The sequence below is a fragment of the Rattus norvegicus genome, chromosome 18 (assembly GCF_036323735.1).
Source record: "Rattus norvegicus strain BN/NHsdMcwi chromosome 18, GRCr8, whole genome shotgun sequence".
Lineage (NCBI taxonomy): Eukaryota > Metazoa > Chordata > Mammalia > Rodentia > Muridae > Rattus > Rattus norvegicus.
Window position 1 is genome coordinate 27311028 of NC_086036.1, and position 21264 is coordinate 27332291.

General features: G+C 44.1%; 1 protein-coding gene across 5 annotated transcripts in view; it reads right to left on the reverse strand.

The window, feature by feature from the left end:
• Nucleotides 1-21264, reverse strand: part of Sil1 (SIL1 nucleotide exchange factor) — a 231934-nt gene that overhangs the window by 164502 nt on the left and 46168 nt on the right. For 4 of the 5 annotated variants that reach the window (XM_008772025.4, NM_199376.1, XM_017600905.3 and 1 more), the window contains one exon: nt 10780-10893. In XM_008772025.4, coding sequence (XP_008770247.1) covers nt 10780-10884 — 105 coding nt within the window. In that variant the 5' untranslated portion in view covers nt 10885-10893. Of the gene's footprint in view, nt 1-10779; nt 10894-21264 lie in introns of those variants that run through there. The other variant, XM_039096720.2, reaches the window with a different exon arrangement.

Sequence of the window (21264 nt, forward strand, 5' to 3'; positions counted from 1 at the left end):
AATATTATCTTAAATGAACATCAGGTCAATAATGATTTTTTTAAATCAAATTTTCTTGAAACAAGTGGAACAATAAACACCTGTAAACCAGCACTTAGAAGTCAGTCAGGAGGATCAGCACATCAAGATCTTCCTCAACTACACAGTGACATCAAGGCTACTCCAGAACCTATCTCAGAAAACTAAATAAACAACAAAACTTCTTGAAACAAATGAAAATCAAACCATGATATATCAAAACCTTTGTGATACCAAGAGGGGGGTTTACAGCAACCTTTAAAAAAAAGACTTTAGGGGTTGGGGATTTAGCTCAGTGGTAGAGCGCTTGCCTAGGAAGCGCAAGGCCCTGGGTTCGGTCCCCAGCTCCGAAAAAAAGAACCAAATAAATAAATAAATAAATAAATAAATAAAAGACTTTAAACAATGTAATAGTATAACTCCAGAACTAGTTGAACCCATAGGTGGTAGAAGGTAAGGGAAAAAAAGAGCAGACCATAGCAGAGATTTAAAAAAAAAAAAAAAAAACAGACTAAAGAAGAAAAACAAAATATCAGTAAAGAGTTGTGGTTGGGGGGTTGGGGATTTAGCTCAGTGGTAGAGCGTTTGCCTAGCAAGCGCAAGGCCCTGGGTTCGGTCCCCAACCCCGAAAAAAAGAAAAGGAAAAAAAAAAAAAAAGAGTTGTGGTTGGTTTTATAAAACTTGATCCCATATAGCCCAAGCTGGTAGTGACGTCAGTAAGCAGCCAAGGCTGGATTTGAACACCCGTGCCTCTCAGGTACTGAGATTACAGATGCATGTCATTATGCCCAGCTCTGGGTTAGTTTTCTTGAAAAAAAAACAAAACTGGCAGAATGTTAGCTAGACGAAGCACAAATGTTATGGTTTTATGTGAAGTTTCCTCAGTAAGTTCATGGTTTGAGCATCTGTTTCCCATTTCACTGTACTACTTTAAAGGCGCAGGAACATTTATGAAATAAGGTTCTACTAAAACAAACAAGTCACTAGAAAAAGGACTCTGGAGGCCATAGACTCTGGTTGTCATGTCTCTCTTTCTGCTTCCAGCCCTCCACAATGTCACCAGCTTCCACTGCATGTTCCTGTCCCCACAGTCACTCCACACATTCTGATCACCACAGACAGCCACTCCATGAGGCCACCCATCCCTGTCAGAATGGATCCAAAGCCCATGGAACTATCCTTCAAAATACAATTCATTTCTCTTTTCTATCAATCAATTTGTTCACAGCAAACATGATTAGTGATAAAAGATAAAAGAAATAAATAAAATGAGAGATTTAAAAGGGGACATTGTAACAGATACTACAGAAATGTATTATTATATACAACTAAATACTAAAAATTGGAAAATCCACAAGAAATGGATTGATTTCTAGACACACAACTTATGAAGCTGAATGTAGGATGATGTCATACAGGTAAAGGCAGGTACAAGATAGAACGAGGCCTGTCATTGGACAAGAAGGAAGGATGGGTGGGAAAAAGGCTTTAGAGGAGGAGATGGGCCGGGAGAGAAGCGGCAGGAAGAACATGGAGGCCGATGTTAAGATTCCTCTCTGCACCTCTACAGTTGTTATGAATACTCTTAAGGGATGGATGTGTACAGGGCTTTGTATGTCTAGATGAGCAAATTATATAGTATCGATTGGATCAGAGGTAATTGTGTTGTGCGTTCTTTCATGTGGTGATTTAAGTTCAAGTATGTGGTGGCTGGAGACACGTGTATGGTGGCCACCTGCCTTGGGAACTGGATGGGTAGAGAGATTGTCACCAGGCTCAGAGTAAAGCCATTGGCAGTGTGATATGGGTTGGAGCAAAGTGGATGAGAGGCTTTGCTGACAGAGATGAAGATGTCTACCAGAAATCTTGGGGCACTATGGTGCTGGACCTAGTGTGGATAAAAGACAGCATTTTTTTTATAATTTTACAGCAACAGTTGAACATAACATAAAAAGCTTGAACAGATAAAAAAAATGAGTACTAAGAAGCTCTCCCATCGAGGACAGGCATAGGTATTGCAGGACATTTGACTACATTGTGAACTCTGAGATTGTTATTTAATTTAAAAAAACTAAAAGAAAACAACAACAACAATGACAACAAAAATATGTTTCTAGTTGTGGTGTGGCTCAGTTCTTAGCACACATCTTTAATCTCTCTAGCAGGAATACAGACACACCCTTAGAACACAGCTTTAATAAAAAATAATGAAGGTAAAATTAGTTTGTAGAAGAAAGCAGCCACTTTTGAAAATGATGTCTAGTTTTGGGTGACAAAGTGATGAATCAGATTTGTCAGAATAGAATATGGCCAACTCTAACAAGAAAAGAAAAGAAAGGGGATCTATTAAGAGAGAGCAGCATAAGGGGCTGGGGATTTAGCTCAGTGGTAGAGCGCTTGCCTAGCAAGTGCAAGGCCCTGGGTTCGGTCCCCAGCTCCGAAAAAAAGCAAAAAAAAAAAAAGAGAGAGAGAGAGGGAGGGAGAGAGAGAGAGAGAGAGAGAGAGAGAGAGAACAGCATAAAGGGGAGAAAAAAAAAGGAAGGAAGCAGTTTCACTCAGAGTTTCACAGAGCCAGGTTGAAGAGAGAACAAGTTAGACACAGTGAAGACAGAATGAGCCAGAGAATGAGAAGGAGCCAGAAGATTAGCGAAGAGTCAGTGTGAGGTCAAGTTCAGGAGAGGCAGAGAGAGAGAGAGAGAGAGAGAGACAGACAGACAGACAGACAGAGGCAGAGAGAGACAGAGAGAGGCTCAGAGAGGCACAGAGAGAGAGAGAGAGAGAGAGACAGACAGACAGACAGACAGACAGACAGACACAGAATGACAGACAGACAGAGGCAGACAGACAGAGAGAGGTAGAGAGAAGCCAGATTGGATCAGTCATCTGGGAGAGGAGTCTGAGGCAGAGCAGCTGAGGTGAATCAGCCAGCCGGAGCTCAGAAAGAACAAGAAGGGTGAGCAGTAAGTCTCAGAGGCTGAAAATATTCTAGATAAAATTGATTGTATGGAGGACAGAAGCTTCTAGAACTAGGCCTAGGTTTGTAGATGGAGGCAGTGAGCCTTGGAGAGGACAGTTATTTCTGGAGAATAATAGTTACATTTTCACATAGGATCAGAAGGCTTCAAACCTTCAACAAACTAAAACCGATCATCAAACTATTCCAAAGAACGGTCTGGTTCAGGATCCTCCCAAACTCATTCTGTTAGGCCAGCATTATGTTAAATATTAAGACTAGATATGAATACAACAATCCAATGAAACTAGAGATCAATATACTACATGGTGGCATAAATGTGAAAATTCTTAACGAAATAATGCCAAATCAAACCCGACAGTGTATCAAAAACAAAAAACAATAACAATTAACAACAAAAACGAACCACAGGGCTATTGAGCTTGCTCACAGGCCTGGCGATCTGAGTTAGAGACCCTTAGCTTCCAAGGCCAATAAAGAGAAATGATGGCCTCCTAGGGGGTTATCAAATAAGATTTATTCCACACACATATACAAATAAACCTAATTAATCACATCAACAAAACTGAGGACAAAACCACACGAGCATCTCAGCAGATACAGAACTGCATTTAATAATACTCAGTGGTGCTCAGATTCAAAAGTCTAAAACAATTAGGACCTAGAAGGAACAGCTTTTCACACAGTAAACCCACAGTTAACAGCACGCTGCAGCAGAAAGCTGAAATTGTTTATTCGCAAATCTGGAACAAGGCAAGAAATAAAGAACATCAAAAAAAAAAAAAAAAAGGTCAAATTACCTGTTTGCAAAAGATGTGATTTTTCTATATAAGAAAACTTAGCCCTCGTGCGCTGTCCCCCCGCCCCCCATCCCCGAGAGTGGGGAGGGGGAATTTAGCCAAGGAAATGAAGAGTTTCTACAGTTGAAAATAAAAGAAATTGAATCTCCCATCCCAGGAAAATGGAAAGTCAGCTTACATTCAAAGGCCAGATGTATCAATGGCAAAATGTCCATACTGCCAAAAGCGATCTACAGAGTTGACTTTACAGAGTCAGTCTTTTAAAAGGACTGTAAAATTCGTGCTGGCTAGATGGCTCAGCAGGTAAGTATGCTTATCACCAAGCCTTTATACAACATGAATTCAATCCCCAGGACTCACATGGCGGAGAGAACTGACCTCTGAAAGTTTTCCTGACTTCCATGTGTCATGAAACACATCTCCAACACAAATACACACTCAAAATAAACAAATAGGGAGAAATTGATTGCAAAACTTCGGGTGGAACTCAGTCAGTATGGCTTCCTATGACTTTAATCCCAGTACTTGGAAGGTGGAGGCTGCCAGAATCTCTGTGAGTTCAAGGCCAGCCTGGACTACAAAGCAAGCTCCCAGACAGTCAGGGATATACAGAGAAACTCAGTCTCAAAAACAAAACAAAACAAAACAAAACAAAAAAACAAAAAACAAGGTTGGGGATTTAGCTCAGTGGTAGAGCGCTTGCCTAGCAAGCGCAAGGCTCTGGGTTCGGTCCCCAGCTCCGAAAAAAAAAACAAAAAACAAAAAACAAAACAAAACAAAAAAAAAAACAACAACAACAAAATCGTGTGGAACCACAAACACCCTGTGAACACAATCCTGAGCAAAAGAACCAAGCTGGTGAGGGCTGCTAGAATGCATCTCTGCCGGCACAGTGCCTGCCCAAATGTATGGTGGCCTGGGTTCCGTCCCGATCACCATATAAACTGGACATGGAGCACACACCTGTAATCCCAGCATTAATGGGGTAGAAGCAGGAGGATCATCCTTGGCTACACGAGGGGTTGAAAAACAGCCAGGATACAAGATACTTCATTAAAATAGAAGAGAGAAAAGGAGGGGGAAGAGAGAGGGAGAGAAAAAGTAGCAAACTAAACAAAATCATAGGGAAGCACATGAGAAAACTGGGCTGATCCCCAAACACAAAACTCAAACACTGGTACTACAGTTTCTACACAGATAACCTCAGAACAGACAATTTCAAGAATGAGACAAAAGGAGCCATAAAGATAACCCAGTTGTTAACGTACCTGTGGCACCCCTAGAACCCATATAAAGGATCAACTAAGTTGTACTCTGATTGTGCACACTCTATAGATGTGTCCCCACAGGCAACATCATAAATACAATAATAAAGAAATTAAAGAACTGGAGAAAAACATTTGCAAGATTCTTAGCCACCAAGAGGTTACTAACCAGAATATGTAAGGAAACCAGACAAACCAACATGAAAAAATTCAATGGATAAATGGGACTGGGTTGCAGCTCCTTAGTGGAATGCTTAGCTAACATATAGAGGACCCTAGACTTCATCTCTAGCACTGCTCAGTAATAGGGCACCTACCTGCTGTGCACAAAGCCCTGGTTAGACACAGTTTAGACATAGCTAACAAGTATGCGAAGATATTTGGTATCACTGTGCTGCTAAGAAGGGAAGTCCACAGGCTTGCATATTTGGATGTTTGGTCCCCTGTTGGTGAAACTGTTTGGGAAGCATTAGGAAGTGTGTTCTTGTTGGAGGAAGTGTGTCATTGAGGGCAGGCTTTAAGTTTTCTCAATCCATTCCCAGTCTCTGGGAGGTTTGATAAAAATATTCAACCCCCAGGCTCATACAGTTGAAAGAGTAGTCGTCAGGCTAAGGAGGTGTGGCTTTGTCAGAGTAGGTTTGGCCTTGTTAGAGGAAAGTGTCACTGGGAATGCACTTTTAAAACCTCAAAGCTTTATGTCTCTCTGCTATCTTCCTCTGCCTTTTGATCAGGAGCTCTCAGCCCCATGTGTGCCACCATGCTGCCATCATGATGATAACAGACTGACCCTCTGAAACTGGAAGTAAGTTCCCAATTAAATATTTCCTTTAATAAGAGTTGCCATGGTCACGGAGCCTCTTCACAGCAATAGAACAGTGACTAAGTCTCTCTCTCTCTCTCTCTCTCTCTCTCTCTCTCTCTCTCTCTCCCCTCCTCCTCCTCCTCCTCCTCCTCCTCTTCCTCCTCCTCTTCCCCTCCCTCCTTCTCTCCCTCCCTCCAATGCTTGTAGATCAAGATGTAAGCTCTCAGCTACTGCTCCAGCACCATGCCTGCTTGCACACTGCCATGCTCCCTGCCATGACGGTCATGGACCCTAGCCCTCTGGAAGTGAAAACTGATACACTCTTCCATAAAGATGCCTAAAGCAACAGCAACACCATCAGCAAACCATAAATAAAAACAACAATACATTATTATTCTACTGAGTTAGAAAGGCTATTATGAAAACACATACACACACACACACACACACACACACACACACACAAAAGATGATGGTGAGGATGTAGAAAGGGGGAATTTTCACACACTGTTGGTAGAAGAAATATGTTAGTGTGCTTATCAAAAAAGTTAAGGGTTTACTGGCACAGGATCTGTCGATCATACTGCTGACCATGTACACAGAATAACCAAAATCTGTGTGACAAAGAAATTACTGCACTCGTGTGTTACAACCGCTAAGGTACAGATCAACCCAGGTGCCCAGCAGAGGATGGACAGTGAAATAAATAAAGGGCACACAGGGCTGGGGATCTAGCTCAGTGGTAGAGCGCTTACCTAGGAAGCGCAAGGCCCTGGGTTCGGTCCCCAGCTCCGAAAAAAAGAACCAAAAATAAATAAATAAATAAATAAATAAATAAATAAATAAATAAATAGCACATATTCCATAGACAAGTCTTCAGCAGTTTGATGGGACTGACTAGAGGGCGCTTTGTTAAGTGACATTAGCCAGGCACAGAAGGATTGTTTCCTATTTTTATGTGGCACCAGGAAACAAACCCAAGGCCAGGCCAGTGCTGAACCACACTCCATCCCTAGACCTCACAGAAAGACCACACGTCTTAAACACATGGAGGCTAGAGAGTTGCTTTCACGACAGGGAACAAAGAAAGGCACTCGGGATGGAGAGACGGTTAGTGGATACAGTGCTGTTAGATAGAAATCCTACAGGAGAGTACAACACCCATGTCTGACAAGTTAACTGGGTATGCCAAAATAGCTAGGAGACAAGAGTTTGAACGTCCCCGAAATGAAAAAATGATAAACATCTAAGGTTAGAAACCGGGCAATCATCACCCAGCCTGGTCATTGCACATTTTACAAATGTACTATCCTCATAAATGTGTATGATTACTGCATTGATTAAGAACAAAATGCACCCATGGAAAGAAGCAATAGCCCTTAAGCCCTAAAGAGGCCTAACATTTTCAACAATCTTTTTCCTCAACATTTTTTTGTAAGAAACATCATTTCTTATATCATCTTTGAATCAGATTTTAAGAAACCTCAGACTTCAGTGGAAAATGACATAAAGTCGGTGCTCTTGTGTTCAATCTGTTCTCTCCATTCACCAGATCTGGCCCTGAGTGACTAGACATTTCCTAGGACTCACAGAAAGTCAGTGGCGTCAACATCCCAAGGCTGGACAGCCAACTCAAAAGGGAATTTCAGAAGAGACTCTGTGGGGAAACCGAATCACAAGGATGGGATTACCAGGATCATGGAGGTTACCATTTATTAGGCCTTGATCAGAGGCCATGCCCTGGGGAAACTGCTTCCCATGATTCAATTCAGCACAGCCTCACTTGTGAAGGACAGACTATCCCCACTGTACATATGAGGTGAAGGATAAGGCCTACTCACATCACACTGCTCAGAAGCACAAGAATTTAAGTTCTGGACAACATGACTCCAAAATGTAACTTCATCTCTGACACCAACTTTCCTTGATTTATGACCTGTAAAAGCTTTATGAAACTGCTGCCATGTCGGAACACGGAATACTTTGGGTAAGTGAAATCTTTTTTCCCAGGTCATAGTCACTCAAAATGGCTCCCAAATAAGTTATCTCTTATTCCCTTTAAGATGAGAGATGTGGGGGTTTGTGTCAACAACACTGTGATAGAGAGACTTCTAGGGTAACATTCCACACCCCCCCTTGGAAAATTAACCACTGGAATCAACATTCTATACTAAAAATAATGTCTGGTATTTATTTGCCATATGTACTAGTGCCCGTGCTGGTATTTATCTATATAATCATACTTAATCTCAATAAAAATTTGAAAAGGAGATAGCAACAAGTCTCTCAGATGAGGAAACAAACCTCAGACATGGTCACAAAAGAGGATTCTGTTCTTCTCACTAAGCTCCATGGCCTCCCCACCCACTGACAGCATTTTAGAAGACAGGAACCTCACATCACAGTCCTTCAACCCTTATACTCCTCCTACACTGTGGCATCCAATTTAACACTCCTGGTTACTGTAACAAAATGCCTGATAGAAGCCACTTTAGGAAGGAAGGGTTATTTTGGCTAGTGTCTTAGAAAGGGATACAGCAGGGGCTGAAAGGTGGCTCAGTGGCTGAGCACACAGGCTGCTCTTCCACAAGACCAGCTTGCAAGTTTATAACTCACATTCCAGTGGACCCGATGCCCTCACATAGATCCACATGCAGGCCAAATACTGATGCACATTAAGAGAAGGAGGGGTGTCCAATCGTGAGGAAAGGCATTCAGCGAGAGCTTGAGGTAAGCACTTTCCCTGCATCCTCGGTCAGGAAGCAGGGAGGTATAACTATTGGTCCAGCTTGCCTTCTCCTCTCCATGTAGTCCAGGATCCCAACTCCTAGCAGCCCTAGCAGCTAGAGTGGGTCTTCCCACCTCAATTAACCAACCTAGAAATTCCTTCATAGACATGCCCAGATGTTTGTCTCCGGGGCAACTCTCAAGGTTGTCAAGGTGACATCGAATATTAAACACTCCCACAAGGGAGTATGGCATTAGGTACTGGGTAGAGAAGTCATCCCCAGCTCACACAGATACACACAGCTATCCTGCTGTGGACAATTCCAGGTCAGCAAGAACAGCACTTGGACTCCAGGCTCTGAAGAAAGGGTCATCAGCACTGGTTCCATTTAGAACACCAGCAAGGTGGCTGGCTGCACAATTTGGATTGTAAATGCCATCGGGGCAGCACTTTCACGGTATGAGAGAAAAGATGCTTTAACTCCTACTGCTCTTAGCACATGATGAGAGATTATGACAAATAGACACAGCTTAGGAACAGACAAGGATAAAAGCAGCTTCTCTTGATGGAGTCGGTATTAACATTTTTCTGAGACTAGACTCAATAGAGCTAATATAAATGGGCCAGAATAATTAGGGTTCTGAAAGCTCATCTATTTGGTTAGACTATTATCCAGAAGGGACTTGCTAACAGTCCTTAAGTAAATTCATCAGCATGCTTTGTTAATCGTGCATCTGCTTTAGCTCTCAACAGGGAACACAGGGGTCCTCCTGAGCTCTAAGTTGAGAAGGGGACACATTTCTGATCCTTAAGACTCTTGGGTGCCTTTCTGGGTAATTTTTATTGCTAAGCTATGTCAGAGACATCATATTGTAACTAGTCCTATCCTGGGATTCCATTGTCCTTGAAAAGCAGAGAGAGAGAGAGAGAGAGAGAGAGACAGAGACAGAGAGAGACAGAGAGAGACAGAGAGACAGAGACAGAGAAACAGAGAAAGAGAGAAAGGGTGTGTGGAAGTGGAAGGGTGGGGTGCAGAACAGGACCAACAGGATCTTAGTCAGAGCACATCCAAAGCTCAAAAGGATTCCTGACTCCTATCTGCACATTCTCCGCTCCACAAAGGAGGTGGGGTGGGGAAACAAACCACTTCACAGAGAAGGTGGAAGTTTGCCCGGAGCCAGAGGAGAACCTAAGCAGAGCTGGGTCGTTATTGAATTCATCACAATTGTCATTTGCACTTCAAGGGCCTCTAGTTCCAAAGCTTTACCCAACATTTAGTAAGAGCCCTGGGGGGTTGGGAAAGGTGGCCACGGAAGAGGCGACACAGGGAGCTGGTCAAGGGCAGCCTATTTTAGGAGACAACCCAGGGGAAAAGAGCCTGTTAATGTGCCACTGTGGGCAGGCCAGACTTCTTTTGGCAGTCTCTAGCTACCTATGACAAACGCTGCAGCTCTGAAAAGTGAGGGTTCTGTTAACCAAGACAGGCCTGGGAAGAACAAGAAAAGGGAAAGTCATATCTGGACAGAAGAGAAAGCACAAGGAGAAAGGAGAGGAAGGAGCAGTCTGCTTCAAGCTGGTATTGGCCAACATCGAGTTGTCAGGATAGTTTTGACCTCCTCCAGCTCTTCTTCATAGCTGTGTGATTCTGACAACAGTACTTAAGTCTCTGACTCCCGTCTCTTCCTTTTCGGAATGGGAATTATTGCAGTTGCCTACCGTACAGGGTTGCTGGAATGGTTAGGTAAGAATACACACAAGAGGGCCAAGGAGATGGCTCTGCGGTTGAGAGCACTGGCTGATAAAGCACCCAGGTCCAATGCTCTGCACCCACATGGCAGCTTATACCTGTAACTCCAAGACTGGACACCTCGCACAGCCTTACATGCAGACGAAACACCGGTGCACAGAAAATAAATTCTTATTTTAAAAAAGAATACATTTAAAAAAGAAACAATCCATTCCATGCTTAGTGCACGGAATCTTATTATTTATTACTGTATTATCGTCACTGTTGTCCCCATTGTCCCTCCCTTCCAAGGGAAACTGCCACACCCTTTAAACAGGGGTTAAAGGAAATAGAAATGTGAAAACTGTTTCCATAAAACAGAAAACTCTGAACCCATCCCATCCCACAGTGGTCTTGGGGACAAGGGGCTGTCTCAGGCCTGCTGTAATCTACAGAAGACACTTACTGAGTTCTGACAACTGAGGCAGAAAGTTAAACAGGAAGCCAACAGCAGCCCCAGCAGCATTCCTTGAGGGGCCATCCTAGTTGAAGGCAGGTGCTGAGGAGCCATAACCAGGACCTGAGGGTACAAGCACAGAAAACAGAAGGTCAGGGCCTGGTTCTTTCCCATTATCATGAGTCCCATAACAGCACTTACTCCACAAATGTCAGACAGCTCTTGCACAGAAGTGTGACAGGCCTTCTACTGCGGCTCCATAAATCCCTGCTGCTCCCAGCTCCCGTCACTGGTGTTTTGCCCTGATTAGCAATGTACGTGCATAACAGCCCTGGCCCTCCCTTCCCCATTGACAGTACCTGAGATTATAGATGGTGTTACTGCTACGGTGGAAATAAGGAAGTCATCCACCTGCACTACACGTGAACAGATACAGGGCCAGGTCTATATCAGTACCTGTAGCATCCACTTTCAACAATACCCATTATCACGGCTGACAACAGATAGTATCAGCATCCTGTAGCAAAGCTCAAATTTCCAAGCCACAAAATCTTCTTCTGCACTGCTTTTTAAATGACCAAACAAATCATAGCAGAATTTTAGTAGGTGTTAACAATTTTAAAACATAAGAACAGAAAGATGTCCTGTATTCATGGATTAGAGACAATACTGTGTCCAGGGGCTAGCAATCACCTATAACACCACCTTCTGGCCTCTGCAGTGCCTACACTTCTATGTTCATACCCATGCACTGACACATAGTACATGAGGTTAAAATAAAATAAACCTAACAAAACAAATACAAACAAAAATTGTGCATTTAAGCCAGGTAGGAGGATCAAAAATTTAAAGCCATCCTGGACTACATAGTGAGACCATGTCTTTAAAAAACAACAAAAGGGCTGGAGAGATGGCTCTGTGGTTAAGAGCACTGACTGCTCTCTTCTAGTGTGTCTGAAGACAGCTGCTGTACATTCATATAAAAAAAAAAGTTCTTAAAAAACGACAACAAGCTACAGATAAAACTGCTGTACAGCCAGATATACACCTATGGGAACAAAGCAGGAGTTCAAGCAGCTACTTGTGCAAATGTATTCAGAGACACTATTCACAAGTAGAGCTAACCCAAGTGCTCACCTACAGATAAAGAGATTCAGATTCAGTGCTGCATGCCTGTAACCTCAGCAGCGGGGGTACAATCAGAAGAATCATGACATCAAAGCAGACTTAACTATACAGTGAGTTCAAAACCAGACTGTAGATGTTAAGACCTTGTCTAGAAACACACACACACACACACACACACACACTGGACTATTAGTAATATAAAAAGAATGAAATTGGGTGCATACTGGAACACAAAATCCCAAAATATTACATCAAGTGAAATAAGCCATATATAAAAGGCCATATATCATATGATTTCACCTTCATGACAGATCCAGAAATCATAAAGAAAGGAAGGAGCATCTGTCAAGTGGGTGAAGGAAAGGGAGAATGGAGAATTACTTTAATACAGAGTCTCTGTTTCTAGAGTAGTAATGAAATGTGTAATACAAGTTGGACATCAAGACAACTCTACCCAAGCTAGCACATAATCTAGGAGAGGCTGGAAGAGAAACGACACTAAGTCAGAGTGACACAAAGCTCTGAAGGATTCGGACTGTATTAGCCCAGACTCTCGGAAGATGCTTCACACAGAACATCAGCCTGGTACCACTCTCTCCAGGCAGGCATTTGCAGCAGTGTGACTGATTCGGCTACAGGGGAGTATTTCTGTGTATCTGAAGACTACACTGTTTACATTTCTCCTGCCCTGCCATGCCCGACCCTGCTCCGATTTGCTGGTTCTGTGACATCACTGCAGCAAAATGGACCCCCGCTCTCTGAAGTTATTGCCCTTTGACCAGCCCATGTCTTCCCAGGGGCAGACAGAAACCTTCCTTCCCTAAGGACATCTGCAGCCTGAAAGAAAACATCCCTGCTGGACCAGCACTATGCTAAAAAAGCACAGCCAAACGGAAAAGCAAAGGCTTAGGGCTAAAAATAGCTGCTACATTCACCCAGCAGCAACAGCTTCTGCTTTCTGCCAGTCTCCCTCTCCATTTTTTTTTTATCACAAAATGGAGCTGCTGAGTGCCACACAAGTTCCTCCCAGCATCCTAGCTTCCTGGGGGCACCAATCATACTGAGGGACAGAGAATGAGTTCACGGCAACTGCACTGTTCTAAGCAGGTGCCTGTCCATAGCCAGGGTGATGGGAAGGGGCCAGGTGGGCAAAGGGTGGTCAAGGGAAGGGGCTAACACACTGAGAGAGGCTAGGGAGGAGAGGGAAATGGGTCTCAAGAGGACACAGCCCTTTCATCCTTGCCTTTTATCCTTCTTATCCTGCAACCTTGACTTGAGAGCCAGGGTAATGTGAGGGACCTGACATTATCGGAATATAAAACGAAAGAAAACAGTCAGGCATGGTGGCTCACTTCTGTAATCGATGCCCTTGGAAAGCTCCGTCAGGAGAATGACAGCAAGCCCAAGGCCAATCTGCTGGACCACAGAATAGATACTATCTTAAAAGCAAAGAAAGGAAGGGAGAGGAGAAAGTAGAAAGCACGCACACTAACCCCAAAGCCACAGATGTCCTTGTGTGACAGTCTCATGCATACATGCATGTGCACACACAGTGCTCCTTTCCTACAGCCAGAGGTAAACATGGGACTGGCAATAGGAAAGACAGATGAGAAGGAAGAAGTCAAGGGCAAAATGAACAAGAGGCCCAGAAGAGCCGGAGGAACAGTAGGTGGGAGTGGCCGATGCACACATAACAGCTTCCTCATCTCCTAGAGTAGGAAGGGGACAGAGGGCAGAGGAAAGGCAGCTCCACAGAGCTCTCATCGCCTGTCTCCTACACACACTCATGCAACAACAATATTTTCTGTCAATACAAAGGGTGAGAGATCAAGTGAAAGTGGATCCTTCATCTCCCCTCAATAACCCCACAAGGACCACACAGCTGACCTAATTATTGCCTCCATTTCTTTTCCCACAAGAGAGTAGGCCTGGGGCTAGGAGTGCGCCATTGGGAAGACAGAGGAGAGATCAGGTGAAGTGGGGTCAGATCAAAGAAATATGCTTCCCAGGCTTTGGGTGGGAGGGGTGGATATCCAGAGAACAAATACAAACTCCTGTAGCATGTAGTGGGGGCTAAGTGTCTGCCCTTTAAGGCCTGGCCTGCACCCATGTCACTTCGTTTTGGTAGAGAGAATGCAGGCAAAGCTTGTCCTGAGCTTTGGCTGAAGCCAACGGAGAGGGAGAAAGAGCAAAGTGGAAGCAGACACAAGCTGCATTCTGCTATGATAATCTGGGAACCATAATCAGGAACCCAGGCATCTGGGACCACAAAAGAACAGCTCAACATGAAGCCAAAGTCACGGCATCCCACTGGACCCGAGAAGAGTACCCTCCTCCCAGAGCACTTGCCACTCACAAGCCCGAGCCCACCCTTCAGGGCCTGCCAAACAAACCCTCCATCCTGCTTGGCCTTCCGCAGAGAACAGATCTGCAAGCTTTACATTCATGGCCTTCATCCAACTCAAAGCACCACTCAGTCCAGGAAAAGGGAAACTATTTCAGTGTCTCCCAGTAACTTTTTCCTTAAGTACCCTCCCGGCTCTGAGACAGGGAGATAATAAGGTACTTGAGATGGCCATTTGTAGGCAATGCCTCTACTTAAACAGAGATCAGGTGCAACCTGTAGTATCAGTTTACTGTAGCCCAGAACAGACGCTGGGGAATGGATGAGGGGAGGTTGCCAAGCTCCCACCTCCCTGGCACCTCATGCTGTTTTGTCCTCCACTCCCTTCACACAGATGGGAGAAGTCTGGACCCTGTGTAAACAAGACAAGTTCCAGTAACTTTAGTCTTTTCTGAGAAAAGAAAACAAAAGAATAGAAAGAAGCCAGTAAAGTGGGGGAGGGGAGACCGCTGGGTACCAGGCAAGTTCTGACAGGTCTAGCTGACCCAGGCAGATGGTGGCTGCTCCAAGCCACAGGAACAGTGCACAGGAGGAACCAGGGAAATGTGAAAATGCCCAATCCACGGTCAGCCACATGAGCAGCCCACCTTGGTGTCTCTGGTGTTTGGTGCTGCCTACAGTATATGGGAACATTGTTTTCCTCTATCTTCTTACACATACAAAATAATAAGTGTAATAAAAAAGTTAAAGACACAATTTTGCTAAGCTGTTTTTTAACCTATAAAATGGGCATAGTAAAAGCTTCTATGTCAAAGAACAGACAGGAGAATTAAATAAGTAATACATGAAAAGTGTTCATAGCACCTGGTACTTAATTGTCCTCTACCACTGGTACAGTAATTAATGTCGTCCCTGACCCCACAGCCAATCAGGGCAGGCCACTAATCTAGAACTCACATTCTAGAGCACACACCTCTTCCAGCTAACCCACAGGCTTTTGGTTGGGTACCTGCTCCTTGTAGGTGAGGATAATAGATATTAGTGAAAACCCCCACACCAGAATTCAGTGTGAGCCGAAATCCCAGGGTAGACCTAATGCACTCAGAGTTTTCTCAGCATACTAGCATCCAGACAGCCAGACCCAAGCACACAGAGCTACCAGCTGCAGGAACAGCTGTGAAACCATCCCGTGCTTTGCAAACTGAAGGTTAGAGGATGAGCTCTTCCCACAGACACATTCATTACTATTTATGGGCTGTAGAACGCACACAGGCACTCACCTCTCCACAAACAGAAGCCACCTAATTTAAGCAGGCAAATATGAAACGTAGAGAGGAGACTGAAAGGACAGCCCTGGCCTGGAAGAGCCATGTACCAAGGCTTAAGAAAAGAGTGGGATGTTAAAGGACGACTTGAAGGACTTAAGAAAAGAGTGGAATGTTAAAGGACGACTTGAAGGACAAGAGAATTAGGTTTGGAGTCGTCAAATAGGCTTCCTCCCAAGATACCAAGTAAGCAGAAAGTCACAAAGGAATGGAACAAGAGTGTTGGAATATCAAAGGAAATATGGTTGCCACTGCAGCCTACCTACTAGCTGGCCACACTGGACTCAGAACTGGCCCTCTGTAAAACAGGTGCCCCAAGGAGAAGGCCACTCCCAGAATGAAGCAAGTAGGGACTTCCCTCAAATCCAAGGCAGCCAAGGGTCAAAGTGAAGAGAGACTGTTGGAAGACAGACACTTCCAGTGAACACAACAAGCCTTTTTCTGCCCAGATGCCACTTTTCCAGTCTGAAGAGACAGCCCCAGAGGCCTTTCCAACAGCAGTACAGGACAGATTCCGGTTCTGCCAGAGAGCACAGCAGGCCAAGAGAGCTCAATGAGCCCAACTAGAACCAGAGCCCTGGAAGGAGAGGGAGACAAAACAACATGAAGAAGTGGAAGCAATGAAGGTGCAGGCTTGACTTGAAGGTGGGAGGGCGTGACCTACCTCATGCCCACTCCAGGAGGATGAAGTACATATTTTCAAAAAAGTGGCTAAATAGATTATTGGAAATTATGATTTCAGAGACAAAAGATAATGGCTCTATCTAAGAACAATCAAGAGAAAAGTAAAGTGATTGCATAAAAGAATGCCTTGCCTGTCCCTCTCCAGATTGATCACAGCCTTCAAAGAATCTGAATGTCGGAAGCCAAGCCTCAAGTTTTCATTTGTAAAATGCAGAGGACAAGGAAGCCACTTAATCAGCCACAGAGCACAGAGTAGATCCAAGAACAAAAAGAAAGGGGAAAAGGGTAGGGCAAGGATCTTGGTGCCATCAGAATAGGAGTGGGGACTGAAGGCGGAAACAACAGAAGTAGAGCCACTGTTGTATAGAGAAACCTCAGAGTACACAGGAGAGCAGAGCAAAACTAGTCCTCGGGGCCCACTTCAGGTCAGGAAAAGAAAGGCAGTAGGCTAAGAAACCAGAGGGGCAACAGATTAGTAAGTGGTAAGATTAGTGTGTAGAATTCTATAGTCCAGGAGACCAGAGACTACATGGATGAGTCGTGCTGCTCCTAGAAGCCAAGGGTTATTAAGTGAAAATCTCAGTGCCAAATATGGGATACCTTCCCATGTCAGGGAGGCCCCAGATGTACCCAAAACAATATAGGCTTAATGTTATTGCTCTCGACTACACACCATAACACAATGGTAAGACCTTCATGCTGAAGACATCACATATTGGATATAGGATATAAAGAAATCAAGCTGGAATTGATCTGAGAAGGTCCTTCATGCTGTCTAGCCTTTATACTGCTGCAAAGAATCATCATCAATGATCTTATCTTACAGTGGGCTAAGCCTTAGTACTATAAAACCAGCTTACCATGTAAGCTGTAACCACTGGAGCAATAGAGGCATGATGATACAGGGAATCAACTGCTTTCTGACTGGCTTTCAGGCCTACTCCACAGGAGGGAATTCATAACTGGTACTGTAAATCTGCTCAAAAGTTCATGATCAAAGAGGTCATAGGCCCTAGTGGGGAATCTCCTGCTGTTGTTCTGCAAAATGGACCTGCTAGCAAACAGCCTTTACATATGTTTACAGCCACAGATTAGTGCTGGGCTCAGCCTTGATCAGAAAACCTTTCTACAGAGGCAGCAGTTAATGCAGACTCATATCTGGTCAAAGGGCTAAGAAACACTGACTGCTGAGCACTGTTGAGTATTCCTAAATGGAATCTCAATCAATCAGTCTCTCTCCTTTCCCTTCCCCCCTCCCCCTCCCTCTCTTTCCTTCTCCTCTCTTTCCCTCTCCCTCCCTCCTATGATTCAGGAAATATCACCAAAGATGGGTCAGAAAAAGAGCCAGAGGATGAGGAGGAGTGCTCCCTGGACATGAGATGTGGCTATCATACTCATGAACCCACAGAGACTGTGGTTACCTGCATAAGATCCATATAAGACCAAGCCAATCAACTCCAACATGGATAGGAAGAGGGGTTCATAAGGCCCCACCCTAGCTGAAGAGCTACTACCAGTTAATAACCACTGAGGGAGCTATATTTCTTCAGTGGTATAACCACTGGTAAGTTACTTATGTTCTAGTAAATAACCCAAAATCTATATACTCATAAAGCAACCATAATTAAACTGAGACAAGAAAGAAAGAAAGAAAGAAAGAAAGAAAGAAAGAAAGAAAGAAAGAAAGAAAGGGAGAAAGAAAGAAAGAAAGAAAGGGAGAAAGGAAGGAAGAGAAAGAAAGAAAGGAAGAAAGAAAGAAAGAAAGAAAGGAAGGAAGGAAGGAAGAAAGGAAGAAAGGAAGAAAGGAAGGAAGGAAGGAAGGAAGAAAGAAAGAAAGGAAGGAAGGAAGGAAGGAAGGAAGAAAGAAAGAAAGAAAGAAAGAAAGAAAGAAAGAAAGAAAGAAAGAGGACTGGAGAGGTGGCTCAGTGGTTAAGAGCACTGACTGCTCTTCCAGAGGTCCTGAGTTCAATTCCCAGCAACCACATGGTGGCTCACAACCATCTGTAAAGAGATCCAACGCCCTCTTCTGATGTATCTGAAGACATCTACAGTGTACTTATATATAATAAATGAATAAGTCTTTAAGAAAGAAAGAAAGAAAGAAAGAAAGAAAGAGAGGAAAGAAAGAAAGAAAGAAAAGTAGGAGAGGAACTTGTTGGGGAGAAAGGGAATCCAGAGGAAACAGAAAGAGAATATAAATGGGTAAGGAGGGAGGTATAATCAAATATATTATATGCATTATAAAACTGTTTTTTCAAGACTCGGTTTCTCTGTGTAACCCTGGGTGTCCTCAAACTCACTTTGTAGACCATGCTAGTCTCACACTCACAGAGATCCACCTGCCTCTGCCTCTGCCTCTCTGCCTCTCTGCCTCTCTGCCTCTCTCTGCCTCTCTCTGCCTCTCTGCCTCTCTCTGCCTCTCTCTGCCTCTCTCTGCCTCTCTGCCTCTCTCTGCCTCTCTCTGCCTCTCTGCCTCTCTCTGCCTCTCTGCCTCTCTGCCTCTGCCTCCCAAGTGCTGGGAAAAATTGTCAAAGAATAATTTAAAAATGTTTTTTAAAAGAGAGTAAGAAAAGGAGCTAGAGGGGTTGGGGATTTAGCTCAGTGGTAGAGCGCTTACCTAGGAAGCGCAAGGCCCTGGGTTCGGTCCCCAGCTCCGAAAAAAAGAAGCAAAAAAAAAAAAAAAAAAAAAGGAGCTAGAAAGATGGCTTAGCAGTTAAGGGCACTTGTTCTCCCAGAGGGCATGAGTTCAGTTCCCAATGCCCACATCGGGCAGCTCAGAACCATCAGTGACCCCAGCAATGACAGTAATGCCAAGAGATCAATCTCAGTGAGGAGGAATTGATGCATTGGGTTTGGCAATGAGGCAGCAAGAGGGCCATTCAGTCACAGAGGAGCACAACGTGTTGTTTTAACTTTGTATACTTTGGAGTTTGGAAATTTTCAACATTCCACTGGAGTCTTAATAAAAAAAAAACAAATCACTCTATAGTATCAGAGAGGGATTCTCCAATGCCATAGATCAGGTTCCTATGACAATATATAGCCATGTCCCAATGCACACAGTCGCAGGGCAGTGAGGAAACAGTAATCCCATCAGAGAAATGGGGCAGGGAGGCAAATTCTCCAAGGAGAAACTCAAGTCAGACACGATTCTACTGATTCTGAGTCCTTAGTCATGTCCAGTCTACTCAGAAGCATCTGTTCTTTATGGAGTTGTACTAAAGCAGTTGAAGCAGTTGGTGCTGAAGAGAACCGAACCAGACTCCTGCCCTGTATTCCAACACAATTACTAAGCCTCTCAGAGGAAAATCAATTCTGTCAAATAATAACTACACCTACACTCATAGAGCACTGTGCATGTGCTGAGCTAAGCTCATTTACCTGCCACAGCAGCCCTCTGAGGTGGTTCTGATATGCTGCTCATTTTACCCTGAGGGACCAAACTTCAGAGGGTCAGTGACTAGCCAGAATTCATGCAGCCACAGAACAATAGAGTGAGGATGGAAAGCCAGTTTGGCCCCAGAACCAGAGCTCTTTCCATGGGTCATGCTGTCTTTACATTGGTCTGTGAAATCAGCCACGGAAACTGAGTCCACCATTTTATCTGTTCTGCAATAGTATAAATAAAAACTTACACGTTATGCTATGAGAAATTTTTAAATGAGCCTACTGGGGCCCTCTTGTGGATAGACCTTTCTATCATGTCCAAGTCTCTCTCTCTCTCTCTCTCTCTCTCTCTCTCTCTCTCTCTCTCTCTCTCTCTGTCACACACACACACACACACACACACACACACACACACACACACACACACACACACACACAATGTGGGGAAAAGCCTCTGCCTGGTCACTGTGCCTTCCACTAAATAAGCCATGGAGAATCTCCTTTATAATTGTTCCATGGCTCTCTCTGCCTGAGGTCCTGAGAGTGATCTGCTGGTGCTGACAATAGCAATCACAGTTACAAGAAGCTCTACTCCATCTCATCTCTACTCTAATAGGACTCTGGGTTGATTCAGATCCCCCTGACTAGCAGTATGACTTTGAGCTAGATGATTAACATTGTTAAGTCTCAGATCTTTAAAGAAGGCTTGCAAGTAACTGCTTAGTTGCATGGTTATCAGATAACAAAACATACAGAACAGTGCCTGAGACAAAGCGGAATTTCAAATAATCTTGCAGCTAAGTTGGGCAGCACTTTGGTCCCAGCACTCTGGAAACAGACAGGCAGATCTCTGTGAGTTTGAGGCCAGCCTGGTCTAAACAGCAAGTGCCAGGCCAGCTAGGCTTACATAGTGTGAACTTTTCATAACAAAATAAAAATGAAAAACCTTGTAGTTAAATATCTATTAATAGAGAATATTCTGGGCAAAGCAAAGTAGTAGATTCCGTCACCATCCAGGATTGCCTCTGCTTGGAGCCCAGTCCTGAGTACAAATCACCCACAAACATGGACTACATGATGGCTGGGGTGCACACACTGAAACCTAAGTGATACTGGCTGCCTCTGAATCAGTGCCAATTGATTAAAAGCAGAAAGATGCTTCCGAGTCCAGCTTCCTGATAATGAGGCCTGCCTCCACACGCCTGCTGCTGCTCTTCTATCTCTCCAGACTATCATGGATTTTAGCAGCAGCCACAGCCAGCACAGCAGAGCAGGAATCAGAATTCATCTTTCCTAATGCCTCTAGGCTTCCAAAGGACAGCAGAGTCTCTTAGTGGGACCAGAAGATTCTAGAGGGAGATAAAACTTTCAGTTCATAGTTCCAACCAGCATACCAACCCCTATTCTGTGCCAGTGTGGGTTATAAGCACTCAATAGTCATACTCATATAGATACAGTTCATATTCTTATATTTTTTATGTGTATGAGTGTTTTGCCTGCATGTAAAGAAATGCACTGTAGGGGTGGTTCTGATGCTGTCCTGATCCCCAATTGGTTCTTGATCTGTCAGTAAAGAAGCCATAGGCCAATTGCTGGGCAAAAGGAATAGGCAGGACTTCCAGGTCC